Source organism: Eretmochelys imbricata, chromosome 6 (assembly GCF_965152235.1).
Source record: "Eretmochelys imbricata isolate rEreImb1 chromosome 6, rEreImb1.hap1, whole genome shotgun sequence".
NCBI classification, from domain to species: domain Eukaryota; kingdom Metazoa; phylum Chordata; order Testudines; family Cheloniidae; genus Eretmochelys; species Eretmochelys imbricata.
In genome coordinates this window covers 124617266-124635430 of record NC_135577.1, presented here as the reverse complement: position 1 = coordinate 124635430, position 18165 = coordinate 124617266, and the positions used below count along the sequence as shown (strand labels likewise).

Below are 18165 nucleotides of genomic sequence, written 5' to 3'. Positions count from 1 at the left end.
CTCTGAACCAGGGGGAGACTGTGACTTTTTAAAATGGGGCCAGATGAGATTCATTACTGGCCTGTGGTCTTCCCTTTCTGCCAGCTAGGCTAGGGCAAACAGGCCATAGGACAGGTGCAATTACTCTAGTACCTAGAGCCCCTACACCATGCGTAGAGACAATTTGCCCATCTGTGCGCCACCTCACAAGAACCCTAGCTGCAGAGGGCATTCTAGACCACGGATGTGACTGGGGCAGACCAGCATCTTGCTGTTTCTATGTCCCAGAAATTTCTAACAGGAGTCATCACAACAAAGAGAAGTTATGGCAACCTTCAGGACTACCCTATCCTATGAAAGGGCTAAATTAGTCCCCAGCAATGCCTGAACAGAGATGGTGCAAGCTGCCTTCTCTCTTTCCCTGCTGATGCAATGGTGAGTCTGCCCCTAGGAGAACAGCAGTGCCTGGAGAGCACAGCATCATATAGTAGTGAGGTTCTGACATCCCAGTGACTGGGTGTCCAGCTGAGGACTGGGCATCCAATACTAAGTGCATAATTTGAAATAACAAGCACTGCCTGCATTCTTTGAAAAATCCTTATTTTCTGTGTACCCAAAACTGGCTAGCCAAATACCCTGCAGAACAGTCAAAGGCCCTTTGAACATTACCATGTGTGTGGCAGACCCAAGGTCACACTGCAAGTCTGCAGGAGAGCCAGAGGGATTACCTGAGTCCCCATCCAGTACTCTAACCACAAAAGCATCCTTCCTCTCCCATGTACTCTCTCTGTATGAACTCAGGGCCATCTTTTCAAACTCAGCCTCTGATCCTGTGCATGAAGAATCTACCATCATAGCACCTTTCGTAAGTGGTAGGGAGTTCACCCTTGCACTTAACCAACAGTTCCCTCCCTCTTCCTTTCCATTGTGCTAAGCAGAGCATCAGGCTATTGCTATGCCAAAGACAACCGCAGAGGCAAGACAGGTGCAGCACACACAGAGCATGCAAAGAACTTTGATCCGTACAGGTTGGTTATGGCCACTCTGTGCCACTCTCTCCAGAGGAGCCTGTTAGACAGTTACGACAGAGCTAGCTAAGGATCAATACACCCTGTGGAGGGAGACTGTATTTTGTTCCCCTTTTACCAATGGTGTTGACCAAACTATTCAAATTCCACCCATCCAGCTGTAAAAGGAGCTGTAGGATGCTCACGCCCCGGGGGCTCGCAGGGGCTGCCTTGGCTAGCAAGGACCCTACTGTCTCCTTCACCCCTTGGCAGCTGTCCTATACCCCTGCCGGTGAATACCCTGCTGCTGCCCCACCCCTTAGCAACCATCTTCAGCCCCAGCCTCCCTTGGCCAAACACCACCAGGGGCTGCTCCTTAGCAACCATCCTCCTGCCCCCTACTGCACCCTGGCAACAGTGCATCCGCCCACAGCTGCCCTTTTAACCACTCAGCATTGACCAGCCATAATCCCCGCCCCTTCCTCCCAGCTAACCAATCCCGTTAGAGCTTAGGGGCGTTTCCAAAGCCCGCCTACTTCGGCCAATCAGAAGGTGCTTTTCATGTTGCTTGGGGAGCAGATGGGGAATAGGGCTCGTCCGTTGTCTGGGGGCGGGGTTTATTTGTATCCGGCGCGAGCCGCCTGCCTGCAGGGGATTGGGTGAGAGCGGGAAGGCACTGACCAATGAGCGCCCTGGGCCGGGCCGAACCCTAAGGGGCGGGACGGAGGCCTGTTCAAACCGGCGGCTGCGGCCCGGGCCGAGCGCCGGGGAGCGCGCCGGGGAGGTGAACCTGGTGAGGGGCGCCCGGTGTGCTGGGGAGCGCCGCTCGGCCTCCTCCCACGGCTACCTCGGCCGGGCCGGGATGGAGGGCGGACGGAACCGGGTTACCCCCACCCGTTCCTGGGCCCCGGGGAGGGTTACCCCTCCCCCTCTGAGCCCTGGGAGGGGACAGGGTTACCCCTCCCCCACACCCTGAGCCCCGGTTATCCCGGGGGGACAGGGTTACCCCTCCTCCCCTATCCTGAGCCCCGGTTATCCCGGGGGGGAGAGGGCAGGATTACCCTTCCCCCTCAACCTGAGCCCCGGGGGGAGGAGGGGCAGGGTTACCCTTCTTCCCTCCCTCCCCCTCCCCCCCCTCCTTCCTGAGCTGTGGGGGGAGGGCAGGGTTCCCCTCCCCCCAAAAAACATCCCTCTGTTCTGTGATAGCTCTTCTGAACATTTAGTTGCTTCCTGAATCTGTGGGTCAGGGATTTGGGAACCCAGGAAATGTGACACTGGCCCCTGCCCCTACCCTGGGGAAATACTCTGGCCGCTAACAAGCTGTAAGGCGTCCGCTTTCCGGACTGCATTTCTGCCCTGCTGTCTGCTACCCCTCCCCCCACAATTACTGAACATGAATGTATCTGTATGATGTATACTTTCTGTGATTGTAATATTGCTGGTGAAGCATGTTGCAACACCACTTACCTCTTGCTACAGGTCTGAGCTTTTCATGGGGCTGCCACAACCCTGACCCTGTGCCAGGCTGGTGCTGCTTTCACGTAGCCTTCAGTTGTGAAGTTTCCATCTCCACTCTAAGCATATCACAGGCATTGAAATGTCTTATTAGCTAAGTAGCCTGAGGCCCACCACACTGTTGCCTATCTCCATTTAAGGACCCTTCTTGTTTCTGACATGGGCGAGCTGGCAGTTGCCTGGCTGCGTAACTGAATGGCTCAGACAAGTAATGAGTATGTAGCCTTTGACAGCTAGGGTAACCACTTGAATTCTTCCCGGGTTGGTAGTGGCTGGAGAGTGAGTTTTTGTGGGGGGGGGGCGGAGGGTGAGAAAACCTGGATTTGTGCTGGAAATGGCCCAACTTGATTATCATACACATTGTAAGGAGAGTGATCACTTTAGATAAGCTATTACCAGCAGGAGAGTGGGGTGGGAGGAGGTATTGTTTCATGGTCTCTGTGTATATAATGTCTTCTGCAGTTTCCACAGTATGCATCCGATGAAGTGAGCTGTAGCTCACGAAAGCTTATGCTCAAATAAATTGGTTAGTCTCTAAGGTGCCACAAGTACTCCTTTTCTTTTTATCTAATGGCAGTTTGTGGTCTATCGTTTGAAATGGGTACAGTGGTGTCAGTTCAGTTCATGTCACAAACCATCATCATCCCAATTAACAATAACTGTTCTCTCAATGTTGAGTAGGCCTGGGAACTAAATGCTCCTCTCATCCCTAAAGGTAATCTCTCTAGGATAAGGTTGAGACAAAGGTATGAAAAGGTAAGAAAGGATGCACAGCAGGTGCCGGTGTTGTACTTGTTCTGTGAATAGAGGATTTCAGTCTTCAGGGCTTTCATGTCACAGATTTTCAGAAGCATTACTTTCATGCATGCAACACAAACAGGCATCACTCTGCTATTGGAGGTGCCCTGACCTGTGTAGACTGAATTTATGTATCTTCCATCCAGATGATTTGTTTCTCAAATATGTTTGAGGAACCCTGTAGAAATGAATTATTACACTTGTTCTAAGACACAGTTACACATCTTTGTGTGCTTGGGGTAAACGCCAATCATTTAAAGACCTGGGGAATTCTTCAGAGCAGCCCCTGACTGCGTTCCTGGATAAATATTAATACTTGCTATATGATTGATATTTTGACACTTGCTCCCATCCTCAACATACATGTATGACTGCGCTAAAGACATTGTTTGAATGCTATGTTTTATTTGACTGATTTTATTTTTCTGGTTACTTCAAGGTTGCTCATGGAAACTTTTGTTTGACAATGGTACAGAAGTGTGACTTTTTTTCCAATCATACAAAATACCCCACTTTTTCCTGGGAGGGAGGACAAAAACCTACAGAGGTTTTAGAAATGAAATTCATACTATGATTCATTTAGGCCATGTCTACACTAGCACTTAGGTCAGCAAAACTTTTATTGCTCGGGGGTGTGAAAAAACATCCCTCGAGTGACATGAGTTTTGCTGGCATAAACGCTTGTGTGCACAGTGCTATGTCGATGGGAGACGCTCTCCCATCGACATAGCTACTGCTGATTGTTGAACTGGTTTTATTACGTCGACGAGAGAACTCTCTCCTGTCTTCATAACACAGCCACGCAAGCACTCTTACAGTGATACAGCTGTGCCACTGTAAGCTTGTAAGTGTAGATATGGCCGTAGTAAACTTATTTATTCCTCAGCTATTTTTTTTTAAAAAGCATACACCTTGTCTCTAATGGAGATCTTGCACTTGTCTAAGTAAAGTGCAAGAAGTGTCTCCAGTCTAATTAGTTAGGGCTATCACTCTTGTACCTGCCTCCAGAAGCTGATAATGTAATCAGTGTACCACCTTTTTCATCACCTACTATGTTTTACAAGGGTTTGACCAAACCAGTCTGAATGTGCTTTTACTTGCTCATTTTTGATGCAAGCTCCTTCACAAACAGATCTGGGTCTTCAGTTTTAAGTTTTAGAATAGCAGGAAGGATATTGGGGTTGCATGGTAGCAACCATGTTTTAGACTTTTTGACGGTGGCAGAGGAATCTAAACCTGTGACATCCATGTTTGGGATCTGTCACATTGGTTAAGTATTGGAAAGGTTCTACAGCATTTCTGAATTGTTTTTTGAGTTTGATTTTTGTGGCTGCAGTTCTTTTAATTAATTCAGGACAGATTTAGATTACTGTTGCAGTCTGGGTGGTAGCCTATAATCTGTGAAATCCCTTCAAACCCTATTTTAATTGCTTTTGTAAGCTTAGGTTTCAGAGTAACAGCCGTGTTAGTCTGTATTCGCAAAAAGAAAAGGAGTACTTGTGGCACCTTAGAGACTAACCAATTTATTTGAGCATAAGCTTTCGTGAGCTACAGCTCACTTCATCGGATGCATACTGTGGAAACTGCAGAAGACATTATATATACAGAGACCATGAAACAATACCTCCTCCCACCCCACTCTCCTGCTGGTAATAGCTTATCTAAAGTGATCACTCTCCTTACAATGCTATTACCAGCAGGAGAGTGAGTTTGTGTGTGTGGTTTTTGGAAAGGGAGGGGGTGGTGAGAAAACCTGGATTTGTGCTGGAAATGGCCCAACTTGATTATCATACACATTGTAAGGAGAGTGATCACTTTAGATAAGCTATTACCAGCAGGAGAGTGGGGTGGGGGGAGGTATTTTTTCATGCTTTGTGTGTATAAAAAGATCTTCTACACTTGCCACAGCATGCATCCGATGAAGTGAGCTGTAGCTCACGAAAGCTCATGCTCAAATAAATTGGTTAGTCTCTAAGGTGCCACAAGTACTCCTTTTCTTTTTGTAAGCTTAGTGTCTTTATCTGTTCCCTTGTTATGTAAAACGTGCTATATTTTGATGAAAGTTCTCCTTGCGCTTAATGCAAATTTCAGCATATTTATGCATCTAACCGCCATAACTTTCCTGTGTTCCACCGAGTGTAGCTGGGGAGTGGGAGTGATCTGCTCTCCTTTTTCAACCAACAAACCCAAGAAGCTGCTCGCGGTTGCAGGAAAACTTCTAAACTTCCACAGTGTGCTTTAGGACTGTCAGTACCTTCTCAACAAGGTTTAACTAGTGTGCTAAACACCTATACGTCCAATGTTTAAGATGAAAACACCTGAGTTCTCTCAACATATTTTCAGTTTATTGAAACAAGACAACTTTTTCATTTTTTTCCCCTCTTTGGGTGACATTTGCAGCTACTTGCACAGTTTTCTTTTCAGATATAGACTCCTTAGCTTTAAGTAGAGATGCCTTTTTTCTTCCCCCTGCATAAATGCTTGTAGCTGTTATTAGGTCATTGCTAGTGTTCAGTCTTGTACAGCAGAACCTCAGAGTTAAACACTTGGGAATGGAGGTTGCTCATAACTCTAAAGAAAGCATTATAGTTGTTCTTTCAAGTTTACAACTGAACACTGACTTAATACAGCTTTGAAACTTTACTATACACAAGAAAAATGCTGCTTTTTACCATCTTAATTTCAAATGAAACAAGCACAAAAACAGTTTCCTTACTTTGTCAAATCTTTTTTTAAACTTTCCTTTTCCCTTTTTTAGTAGTTTACATTTAACACCATTCTGTATTGTTTTTTTTTCTTTTCCTTTTTTACCTTCTGCTTCCTGTTTTGTGTACTTTCAGCTCCAAATGAGGTGTGTGGCTGACCGGTCAGGTTGGAACTCTGGTATTCGTAACGCTGAGGTTCTGCTATACTAATGTTACTGCTGATTCTAGCAGCATGTATTAGTGGACCTGTAAGTTAAAAATGTGTGTGGAGATATATCCAGGGTGAAGTGCTTCAGTCTTTGTTTCTCATTTTGTGCTACACTGAGGGGGATGAGGTTAGTGTTAAAGAACACTTTAGGCTCAAGTCTTTGCCTTTCAAAGTGTTAGTGTCATAATTGCTAATCTCTGGATGACAAAGATGAACAGACACAACTGAAGTCTCTGTTAGCAGTCATTGTGACTGGAGTGATGATGACAATAGCATTGAAAATGTCTTGTTTGCAGGATCATCAAACTAATCAATGCTTGTTATTCAATAGACAGTTTCATTTGATGGATCATCTGATCTTAAAGAATCCAAGAAACTGCTTTCTGCACTTTGAGCTGAGCACATATCCTGTCTTGTGTACCTGTTGCTTTAGATGACTTTTTTTCATTACTTTAGTCCATTCAGTGGCTTGTTTCCTACCACTTCCTTCAAAATTAGGCATGCTAAGTCAGATAACATCTAACAAATTTCTTGTTTGCAGCTCTTCCATTCACTAGCTAGAATGCAGAACCACCATCTAATGAGATCAATATGGTGAAGATCATAAAATAAAATGAACTAGCCAGTTTTATTCAGAGCTGTGTATCAGGTGCCAGGCCAACCTTTGAGCTAAGGCCTCCTCACGTTCACTGCTCCACCTGCTCCCCTCCTGTCAACATTTAATAACAGTTGATCCACTTATTAGGAATGCACTTCTCTGAATCGCCATTGATTCCTCTCTCGCTACATAGACAGTTCTAAAACTTTCAAAATAGGAATAACAAGAACCTTGATGTACTCATAACCTTGAGGGGAAAAAAAGTTTTCATTCACATATTAAAATTAGATCCTGTTTCTAATACCCATATCTTATATTCAAGTATGTTATGTTCATGTGAATACTTCAGAGTTACAGGTGTTTAAAAAAGAGAACCTGAAGTAATTTTTTTTTGCTATTTGAAACCTGGGTTTTTCACAACCCTAATGAACTATTTACGTAGCAGAGAGCTACAGATAAGGATTCAAAATCTTATATAAGATTGAACCTGTAGATAGTGGCTAACGTTCAGTAATGTTGCGGTCTATCATCTTAAACTAAACCTTTGAGTTACATCAAAGTGGTCTTAGAAGTAATACATCCTACATGAACAATGGTAATCTTTTACTAAAGAAAAAAAACTCATCTGCTGTAGTGTGCTTGCAACACAGCAAATGTTGACGAACAATTCCTTACAGCAATTACTCTTCTATTGAAGCCTGGCGCGATGCAAGCAAATGAGTTTGACTCATCTGATGAAGAGCCTATTCAAGATGATCAGACACCATTTCAGATATCATGGTAAGACAAATATTTTTTTGAGCAGAAAATCCTTTGTAATCAAATACCCTCATAGATGTTTCACTCAGCAATTTCTGGCCTTGCAGAAATATCCCAAGTAACATAGGGTTTATAGAAAACTTGTATGCTGCTTGCAACTAAATATCTGCAGTAAATGTGGGCCTGAATGTTCATAAAACCACACAGCGGGACAATAGATAGTACCTGTCCTAAAGAAACCTGCAGCAGGCCACTCGTGTTCAGTGATATTTCAGAGAAGTCATAGAAATAGTAATGAAATCAAACACTAGACGTATACTAGCAAGTTTCGTTGTCATGTAACTACCATGGTTCTCTGCAACTTGAAGATATTGGTCCAGACTCTGTTTAAAACATAACTTGTGAGTGACTAAAATCCATTTACTTTATTTCCCAAGTAACTTCTTAATTTCTGACACACTGTGAAGATGTTGTAGGTTAAGATGGTTTGATCCATAGCTCTTACAGTGGAGGCAACGTGGAATTTAATCAAGTAGTAAAATGGTTCAGAATGAAATATTGATACTTTTAATATACACCTCAGAAGTGTTAAAACCTCTTCACTGTGTGTGTGTATAGTTGATACCTCTTCTCACTTAAGCGTACGATACGTGATCAGAAATAAAATGTTGTAGTATGGACGTGATTCTCTTTTAACAGTAAGCACTACAAAGTTTTCTGGCTGTAATTCTTGCTATTCAAACTGGAATACTGCTGAATTACTTTTCCACAACCCCACAGAAAAAGTGGCTGTCTAATATTGAAAACTTGAGTTGGAATTTAAGTTTATATTCTGCATTTTCTTTTGGTAGGTTAGCCCTGTCGTCTCTCTATTGTTCTCAGTTTCTGGGAGTATGTTCTCTGCCAGGTAGGTAGCGCTGGTTTTAGAAGTTAGCTTTAAAACATGCTTTCTACCAAGAAGGAAATTATGCTGTCTCCAAAGATCTCTTCAAAGCCGTACTCGCCTAGTGGAGTGATATCCATGTCTTCTGAGCACACAATACTGGAAAGAGTGGAGGTATCAGATCTCTTGGTTTGATGCCTGAGGCTCTTTTGCCTAATCCAGAAGAAGTGATGAAAGGTAATTGCTGATCAACTAGTGTGCTTTTCAAATTGGAGTACCTTTTATAATAGTAAATGTCAATGCAAGGCCATGAAATGGGACAATTCTGGCAAAGCCAAATTTTTCCACTATAAGGAATGTCAAACTAAAAATCACATCTAAAAAATCCTACACTGTTACGTTATAAAAATGTAAGATGTTAGTGAAGTATTTCACCTGTTTTAATCACTTGTGTTTTTTACTGCTTATTTTTCTCCCAGCTTGGAATCAATTATCATTGTCTCGTTCTCATGCACTACATTCTGTTGTAATGTTTGGGTTGCAAATGCCAAAATGGGGATTGTTTAATTCCAAACAGAATTTCATTGACACTTTAAACACATGTGTTTATAAAGTGTTAAATATTTAGGCTTTGGAAATAGATTCAATACAAAACCTGTTTGAAATGTTGGTCGTCAAACTACCTGTGTCCCTTCTTAACTCATGTCTGTTCTTTAAACACTGCCTGCCTGCTGCTACCTCACAAAATTCCATCTGTTGGAAGCCAGCAGATATAACTTCCTACTTGCAGGATCTCAATACTTCATCTTCAGAAGGGAACAAATGTCTCCCAGAGGTAGTAAGGGCAGTAAAGGTGGTAAGGGCAGTTTTAAAGTTAGCAGACCTAGAGGAGAGGAATAGTTTGAGCAGTAATTGGAGCATGCAATCTAGCCACACACATTTGCCTTATACACTATAGCGCAACCCATGCAATTGCCCCTGGGTTTCAGGCATTGCTGTGCCCATTTTCTGTCCTGATAACTCTCATTGTTGGGTATATGCATCATGTTAAAAGCACTTTTGTAGCTCTTCTTTGTGGAATAAAGTGGGAGAAAATAAAGTAATGATAATGATGCGCTGAGAACCCAAATAGGGAGGAGAGTTTAATATCTGTTATATGCCAGAACTTGTGGAGAGGGAGGGAATCTTCCTACTAGTAACTCTACAGCCATCTCACGTCTTGCTGACCTCTTGCCAATCTCTTTAAGTGTAGCCCAGTTAATCATGTCAGAAGCGCTCTCTCTTTTGGGAAGGCTTAAAAACTAAATTTTAGTTACGGGCTTAGAAAAGCTGCCCTGTTACTTTATTAAACATGATGGTTCTGTCTGCTCTCCTCTACACAACTACTCTATTTGCAAAAGTGAATTGTTTTTTCAAATGTTTCTATTCCATACAACTCACTTCTTCATATTTTATTTTAGGCTGTAGGTTCAAGGATGTTAAAAGAAATCTTCAGAAAGATATAGGTAAGTTTATATTAAAAATATATACACACATATGCTACATAGACACACCCATGAACACATGCTCTTGCTCTTTTGATTTATATATAATATATATGGACCACTATACTAATTTAGGTCTTTTTTTTCAAATTGTAAGTAAGCACTTTCAAATGCACATGGTGAATTAAAAGTAAATACATTTACTATTTTAGTCACTAGAATCTTGCCTGCTCTCTTAGACTGAAAATTGTATTGCATAATCTCTGTAACCAGCAAATCTGTTTCCAGATACCACGTGTATTTTCTCAGAAATGAAACAATCATCACTCATTATGCAAGCAGTTAAGATGTGCCATCTGCATTCGTGTTTCGCAATTCCCTTTTAAAAATACATGCAGTGTTTCCTTTTACTGGGTGAAAAGTTCCTGAGGGAGTATTGATTTGACAGTTGTGTTTATCCGGTCTTGTCTAGTGCTCAATGTGCTTGGGGGAATGTGAAGCTGTGGGCACTGTTTAATGTACTGAGACGCTTTTGCAAGAGAAAAACATCACCTCTTACATGGGTTCACTGCCAATTGAGAGTACTCACTGCTGCCTATGGACAACCCATAACCAGAGGCGGTTGTCTTTAGTTTTTTTTCTCTACCATAACAGGAAGCTCTGATAATCCCAATGTAGGATAGCAAGCTTCCCAAGAAGAGCTAGTTCAAAGCCTAAGCACAAACACTTCTAATCTTTATTTCAATAACTTGCCAACTTCAGGATCCTACCAATGAGCATAAACACAGTGTTCATGGTTAACCCTACAGTTCTTCTAGTGTTTGTCAGCTGTTCATTGCTGATTCTCACATTAATCCCCGAAATTGAGTTGATTAGCATTTTCGTCTAAGTAGATCTTAAACTTGATAGGCTTTTTTTTATTTGCAAGTGTCTTGGTTTGTTGGCAGAAGAATTAAAGAGGTATGGGACACAGGATATATTTGTGCTCTGTACCAGAGGAGAACTCTCAAAATATCGGGTGCCAAACCTACTAGACTCCTACCAGCAGCACGGGATTATTGTGCACCATCATCCTATTCCTGATGGAGACACTCCGGACATCACCAACTGCTGCACCATTCTGGAAGAACTAAGGGGCTGTCTGGAAAGCAACCGGAAAACATTAATACAGTAAGTTCCTATTTCCTTCCTATCTCCACAAGACATCTATCAACTTCCCTCCAGATGAATGAACAATCAAAACTTTAATGTACAATAAACAAATGTCAAATGACAGTTGGCTGGCTTCCTTTAGGGTTAATTCAAACTGTGACATTCCCTCTCTTTCACCGTGTCGTCTTCTGCCACACACTTACAACTACTTCTATTTCCTTGCCCCATTCAATGAGAAATAATGCTAGGCCTTGTAGGGATGGACACATGGAGCCTCCCCCCCTTTTCCCAGCTGGTCTAGTGGGGTGACGCATGGCGTACCACCTGAGACAAACTGATTAAAATTCACAGCGGCTGCCAGGGTGACTGTGATAAATGAAGCTGGGGGTAGCTCCCTTTTATGAACACCCAAAGAGCCAGTTAACTGTAAAATCCCTCTTGGTAGCTGTTCTGTGCTTGCTTCACCTGTAAAGGGATAAAAGCCCCCCAGGTAAAGAAAAGGAAGTTGGCACCTGACTGAAAGAGCCAATGGGAAGGTAGAACTTTTTAAAATTGGGGTGGGGGGGAAACTTTCCCTTTGTCTGTTGCTCTCTTTGGGCTGCAGGGACACAGAGCAGCAGTGCTGTAAGCAGCTTTAAGCCAGGTATGATCATAGATTATCAATTCATACCTTGAACCTACTATCTGAAGCGTCAGATAGTGAGTAAAATTAGGGAATGTCTAAAAAGACACAATTAAGGTTATTTCTTTTTTCTTATTGGCTTGTGGACTCCTCTGTGCTAACCCCTGATGCTTTTGTTTGTTTGTAACCTTTAAGCTGAATCCCCAAGAAAGCTAGTTTGGATGCTTAATTTTTGGAATTGCTCTTTTAAAATCCAGCAAAAGCCTAAGTTCCAGGTATATTTTCTTCCTTTTTTTTTAATAAAATTTACTTTTTTTTAAAGAACAGGATTGGATTTTTGGTGTCCAAAGAGGTTTGTGCATATGCTGTTTGATTAGCTGGTGGCAACAGCTAATTTCCTTTTTCTTTCTCGGCTCTTCCCCGGCGGGGCTCGAGGGTACCCCAGACGGAGGAATTCCCAAGTGCTCCTTCCTGGTTCAAAGGGTTTGGTTGGGGTTTTTTTTGCATTTGGGTGGTGGGAGCGTTTACCAAGCCAAGGTCAGAGAGAAGCTGTAACCTTGGGAGTATAATACAAGCCTGGAATGGCCAGTATTAATTTTGAAAATCCTTGTGGGCCCCATCTTCTACACTCAAAGTGACAGAGTGGGGATTCAGCCTTGACAGTGACATACTTCCTGAGCCTTTAGGAAACACTAATGGATACTAAAAAATAAGTCTACATTGCTTCAGGCCATCCACTTTACATGAGGATATCATGGTGCATTCTACTAATCCACTAAGAAATGGACTTTGGGTGGATAGGAGGAATTTTGACCTAGAGGTAGGATGAGGTATTTCCATTGGATGCAGTGTTTCTTCTTTCCCATTAGGCACCAGAGAAGCTGTGGGCATAAAATCTACCAAAATGATCTGATCTTGCTTTCTGTGAATCTAGAACACAACTCTTTGGCGGGGCGGATTCCCACAGGTTTTACCAAAGGACTGAATTTTCACACAACTCTAGTGTCCCACACCTGTATTGTGAGGCTTGTTTCCTTAGATTATAGGAGACGAGTGGAACTGTGGTCAAGGTATTTTTGAATGAATTCTTTTTCCACAGAGCTCACAAAAGAGGGAGGTAAAGCTTCCAGCCATCTTGATCTCTGTGTGATCTTGCAAGGATTACCAAACACAACGAGGCCCCAGTGCTGATTTGGGACTTTGGTTGCTACTGCACTATTAAAACAAGACATTCTTTTCTTTCAGCTGTTACGGAGGACTTGGACGTTCATGTCTCAGTAAGCATTTTTTCCTTCCTTCCCCCATGTCATTGCTTAATATTGTCATTACTTAATACAATTTAGCCACGTCCTCTTCTGGTAATAGAACTAAAATATAAATTAGTCTGGTGCCTAAAGGACCAAATGCATTATGAACCAGAGGTTTCTGAGTTGGAAATGGAACTTGGTGCCCTTGCACAGTGGAGGCCTTATGGAGACGCATGGAAAATGGGAGAAGTTTAATAGCATCCTATAATAAGATTGGTTATGCTTTGATAGGTCTCAGTTACTACAGTTGTTGGCAGAAATATGGGTGAGAACAGGTCAGGCATCCACTGTAGTAAATGAAGCAGGATCAAGCCAGTTTATTTAGTATTTTATGGTACTGATCAACTAAGAAACTGTTATCTAGTCAGACTCGTTAAAGAATAAAAAAAGCCGGTGAACAATGTACCATCGCTCTGTGCTATCAAATACATGGAAGTGTGGAGAGACTTCATGTCTGATTTGTAAAGGGAACAAACTAGATCTTGCTTCTATCTCCTTTTCCACATCTTTGCTGTCACTTGCCTCCATTCCTGCCAGGGCGGGGACCGAACTCTGCCCTCAGAGCTGGCAGAACTCCCTGCATGACCCTCAATGAGGAGGAAGCAGGAGACACACACCTCTCGTTTTGTCTGTTTTTTCTCAGCTTAGTTCTTTCCCCAAAGCCTGAGGGGTGCCAAAAGGTGCAAACACCGCAGAAGGGGAGCGGAGCTGAGATAACAGTCTTCCAAAATGCAAACGCAGCCCTCAAGATGTTATGGGACCAAACTGTTAAAGTTTTGAATTAAAGTTTGGACTTTCCCTCTGGAACACTGCTGGGGATGCAGAGAAAACTTGAGCAAACTTCACTGCTGCTAATGACTGGCAGGCCTGGTTCTGCCCCCAACTGCAACCAGGTTGAAGTATCCATTGTAACAGATCTGTGGACCTTTGTATGATGAAGGAATTCCAGGTCTGAAGTGGTCGTGAGACTCCAGTGGTTGTCTAAGCACAAACATCAATGAGCAGAAGTTTTATTACATACAGAGATGATTGTTAGAATGCATATTTATGCATCTCTTTTCCTTACAGTAGCTGCATGTCTTCTGCTTCAATTATCTGATGCAATGGAACCCCAAGAGGCAATAGAGAGCCTCCGAGACTTAAGAGGATCTGGGGCAATACAGACAATAAAGGTAAGGAAGCTCTGGGGGGGAGGGAATAATAAAATGGAGAAGACCTGTGGTGAGTAGAGGACTGTGCCTCTGTACTAGGATCCCTTCATGAAGGGAATGGCTTTGTCTTTCTGAGAGTTAAAGAAGGCCTCTAGTAATTCATGTCCTTACTGCCTTTGAATGTTGGGTTTGAGCTGCTTTTAGTCACATACTATCACGCCAACACAGCCTCGGTCTGTCCACACCAGAACTTCACATCTTTCCTCCTTTATTGCCAATAGCCACTCTATCTCTTCTTTCCCCCGCCCCCCCCAGTTTGCTCTGTTCTTACCTCTCTCCCCTGTTGCCCTCCACCACACTCCCACCTATAGCTTATAATAGGGGTTGTTGCTGCTTCCTTTCTATTGCCAAAATCCCTCCTTTCCTCTAATTCTCACTGCACCTTGATCATCTGCCATGATTCTTAAACTTCCCCACCTCACACACATTAGTTCCTATTCTAGCTGTCATTTTCCATTTATCATCCATCATCGTCCTCTACCCAGATCCCAATGCTAGTATTAAACCTTCTCAGAATACATAAGTCATAAAACAATAGCAAGACAATAGTTTATAAAGCCAGAAAATGTACACCAGTCAAGATCTCACCATTTAACTTCGAGATCCAATGTTACTTTAAATGCCTTCTAAAGAAGGCAGAGTGCCAGAGAATGCTGCCTATTGCTAGTTGAAGTAGCCAAATAGGATTTGGGAAGCAGGCACACTTCTGCTCAGTCGGAGTGGAGAGCAGAGTAAGCACTGTTTATTGAAGCTAGGGAGAGGATGGGGAGTCCCACCCTGCTTTTATTAGATATGGGGGATCTGTGTTTAAATTTCCCTGATTGCCTATATTTTTTTGAACACTTGTTATGCAGTTTACACCATTTGGAATCTTTACTCAAGAGTGAATTGGCCTACCAGCCCTCTATGTAGATTGTTGTGCTCTGCATTCAGCTAGCTGGAAGCAGTGTTCTACTTCTTGGACTATATGCAGAGGAAGTGGAGCTACTTATTCACAAATGAAGCAGTTTCCTATTTAATATTTTAGAAACTCAGGCCAGCCACAAACAGAATTGTAATATCTCCAACCTCACTATAACAGGAACACAGGAGTTGCCAGATTGGATCAGACTTAAGGTCCATCTAGTCCAATATCCTGTCTCTGTCCTAACAGTAGCCAGCACCAAATGCTTCAGAGTAAGGTGTAGGAATCATGCAGTAGCCAGATTTGGGGTAATCTGCCTCTTCCTGCCCTAATTAGGTCTTATCCTAACCTAATAGCTAGAGGCTTGCCTAAACCACAAAGTATTTAATCTCTCTTTTAAAACTTTATTAACATGTCCGTCACATTCAGCACTTTTGCTAAATATGATTGTACATTTTTCAGCAATACAACTATCTCCATGACTTTCGAGAGAACCTGGCTGCACATCTGTCAACAAAAGATGCAATATTAAGATCAGTATCACGATAAAACTAATATTAGCATTATGGTATATCTATTTTGTGTACATATGGTACTTCGGCTGAGTACAAGTTCTACGTAAAAAGACATTGCTCACCTACATGACCTTTTAATACCACTTTATTAGTCACTCCTTCTAGCAAAGTATTATCCTAACACCCAGTCTCTCTACTGTAAATAGATACAAGACTGATGCTAGAAAGGGTCTCGTGAGCTATAGTAAATCCTGCATTACAAACTTCCAAGGAATAATTTCTAAGTTCATACTCTACAAGTATTTCCACACATGAAGGAAGAAATGCTATGCTGGTGTCCCCGCCATTTCTAATGGACTTGTTTTAGTACAGTAACTTCAGCAGTTCACTGCTGATGCATTAATTCCCTTCATCAAGTATGTCCTTACCAGTATACAAGTTTCAACATGCTGAACTAGTATTTTGGTTTTTAAATTTTGTCGTTTTCTGTATGTTACATTTTAGGTATTTACGCAATGGAGGGTATTACCGGGGATCTCAAATAAGAAATAAAGCTAATGCATTATCTATTTGTACTTTTTTTTTCTTGTAAGTAGTCAGTGGGAACAATTGGGGATGGAAGGAGAGAGAAGCTTGAAATGGGAATAAAAAGATCTGGTAACTTGTTAACAGTAGCCAGCTGAGCTTTAAGAGCCAGGGCTATTGAGAGCCAGAAAGGGCCTCCTTTTAACTCTTCTGTTGTGAAGGATTTTGAAAGTGCTCCAGAGCTGTAGTCTAGTTCTTTCCACAAGCCCATGACTAATGTAATTTGATGGCATATGCTTGTGGGGGGTAGTCTGGTTCTGTACTCAACAAGTAGGTCACTATTGTAGTTGAAATCAGTGAAAAGTGATCTAACAGACTTGGAGTAAAGAAATACTCTTCAGACCTTTGCCATCATGCTGAGGGTTCCCAAGTGAACTTATTTGCTCTTTATGCTCCACATCTGGTAATTCAAAATGGGAGTTCTTAATGACATTCAAGGCTTCTCACCACCAGTGATCTTGCACTTGAATAAAATTAACTTATTCAAATCCAAAGTCACTCTGGTGCTTCTGCCAGACACAGCACCATAGTGTTTCTAGCTAGGGTAAAACACTAATCATCTCCCTCCACTTGAGCTATAATGCTATTGCTGCCTTTTCCAGCAGTAGCAGTTTCTTGTTTTCAGTATCATGGAGCTAAGATGACAAGATCTCTCCATTACTCTCCTGTTGTAACCACCTCATGCTTTTGTCCTTACACCTAATCTGATACGAGTCTCATGGAAGAATCTTCCTCTCCTCCCAACTGTGTAGTTCTCTGAAACTTAACCTATCATGTTGTTTACATAGTTAACTGTTGTATATTGTAAGAGCCTTAATGCTAGAACTGGATCACCTTTGCTTTGCAGAAGAGTACAGTTTTTGAAGGAATTGTCTCAGCCAAGCTCAGACAGGTTTCACTTAGTATGTTATAATAAACCAAACTCATTTTAGTTTAAGTGACAACTTTCCATTTTATCTGCTGACTCAATCATTGATCTTTTACACAAGAAATGAGCTCATATCCAACTCCTAAATATTTGCAGTTTGTGGAGGAAAGTGACTAAAAGTTGGAATTTGTTAGGCTTATTAGGACTTTTAAAATTTTGAGTAACATGGTCCTAAATGAACGTATGCTTTGAATGTAGCAGGCACTTGACACTGAGTTGTGTAAATATAGTTGTACAATTTCATTGAGAGCTTAATTTTGAAAGGTATAAATTATATTTTCTGAACTACACTACCCTTTTTGGGACAAGGGAAGATTACAGTAGACCACCTTGCATCTGTTATTCCTTTCAATATAGGTTTAATCAACAACTCATGTTCTAAATTTACTACCAGTTCATTTTGTTCCCTGTCACTGAATGGAAGTGTAAAGGCTAATTCTTACCCAACAAATTGTAAAGTAGTTAGGCTTTAGACTGCACCATGTATTCTTTTCTCCACTTGTGAAGTGGTTAGTGCAAGCTCTTCTAGACCACCCTGGAGATGGTTAATAATTGTAGCTTGCTGCACCTGGGCCTTTATAGGTAGCATAAAATATAGAAATGAAAGAAAAGTAGACTGTAGATCACCTCACTGTCTAATGTTTACAAGAGAAGGTGCATAGATGGTCTTATCCTGAAAAATGAGTTGAGAGTTCCCCATTTCTCAATGACTTCCATACCAAACTTGAATTTGTACCAGCACTATAAACTAAGGCTGAGATCTGAGCGTCAAGATGGGTTCTTCTGTCTTGCCTAGTATTAGCACTACAATTCTGCAAGCCAAATTATAGCCCTAGCTGTGCCTATGAAACCCCACTGACAGCTGATGGAAGTAACAAGTGTTGATGTGGACATAATTTATCCTGCAGAAGCTTTAACTGGCAGGCAGGAGAGGTGACAGAAAATTACACAATTTGCCCATAGTGTCTTCTAATATAGCAGTCAGTGAAATAATGGGAGAGACAC

The 18165-nt window shown here is 42.1% G+C and overlaps 1 protein-coding gene across 4 annotated transcripts; it reads left to right on the top strand.

The window, feature by feature from the left end:
• Window positions 1-1700: 1700 nt before the first annotated feature.
• CDKN3 (cyclin dependent kinase inhibitor 3) lies at window positions 1701-16212 on the top strand. 4 transcript variants are annotated; one of them, XM_077819606.1, is made up of 9 exons: window positions 1759-1779; window positions 6140-6252; window positions 7508-7590; window positions 8421-8476; window positions 9913-9957; window positions 10884-11106; window positions 12956-12987; window positions 14086-14189; window positions 15595-16212. In XM_077819606.1, the coding sequence occupies exons 2-9, from the start codon at window positions 6214-6216 to the stop codon at window positions 15679-15681; spliced, it is 669 nt and encodes a 222-aa protein (XP_077675732.1). In that variant the 5' UTR covers window positions 1759-1779; window positions 6140-6213; the 3' UTR covers window positions 15682-16212. The 4 variants fall into 4 exon arrangements, with proteins under 4 accessions (XP_077675733.1, XP_077675732.1, XP_077675731.1 ...); XM_077819607.1 differs by lacking the exon at window positions 6140-6252 and having other exon boundaries at window positions 1701-1779; XM_077819605.1 differs by lacking the exon at window positions 1759-1779 and having other exon boundaries at window positions 5312-6252.
• The last annotated feature ends 1953 nt before the right edge of the window (window positions 16213-18165 follow it).

Coding starts and splice junctions, on each gene's coding strand:
- CDKN3 (XM_077819606.1), top strand. CDS start 6,214: ATGTTACTGCTGATTCTAGCAGCATGTATTAGTGGACCT. Junction 8,477..9,912: donor GGGAGTATGTTCTCTGCCAG/GTAGGTAGCGCT, acceptor ATTTTATTTTAG/GCTGTAGGTTCAAGGATGTT. Junction 9,958..10,883: donor AAATCTTCAGAAAGATATAG/GTAAGTTTATAT, acceptor GTTTGTTGGCAG/AAGAATTAAAGAGGTATGGG.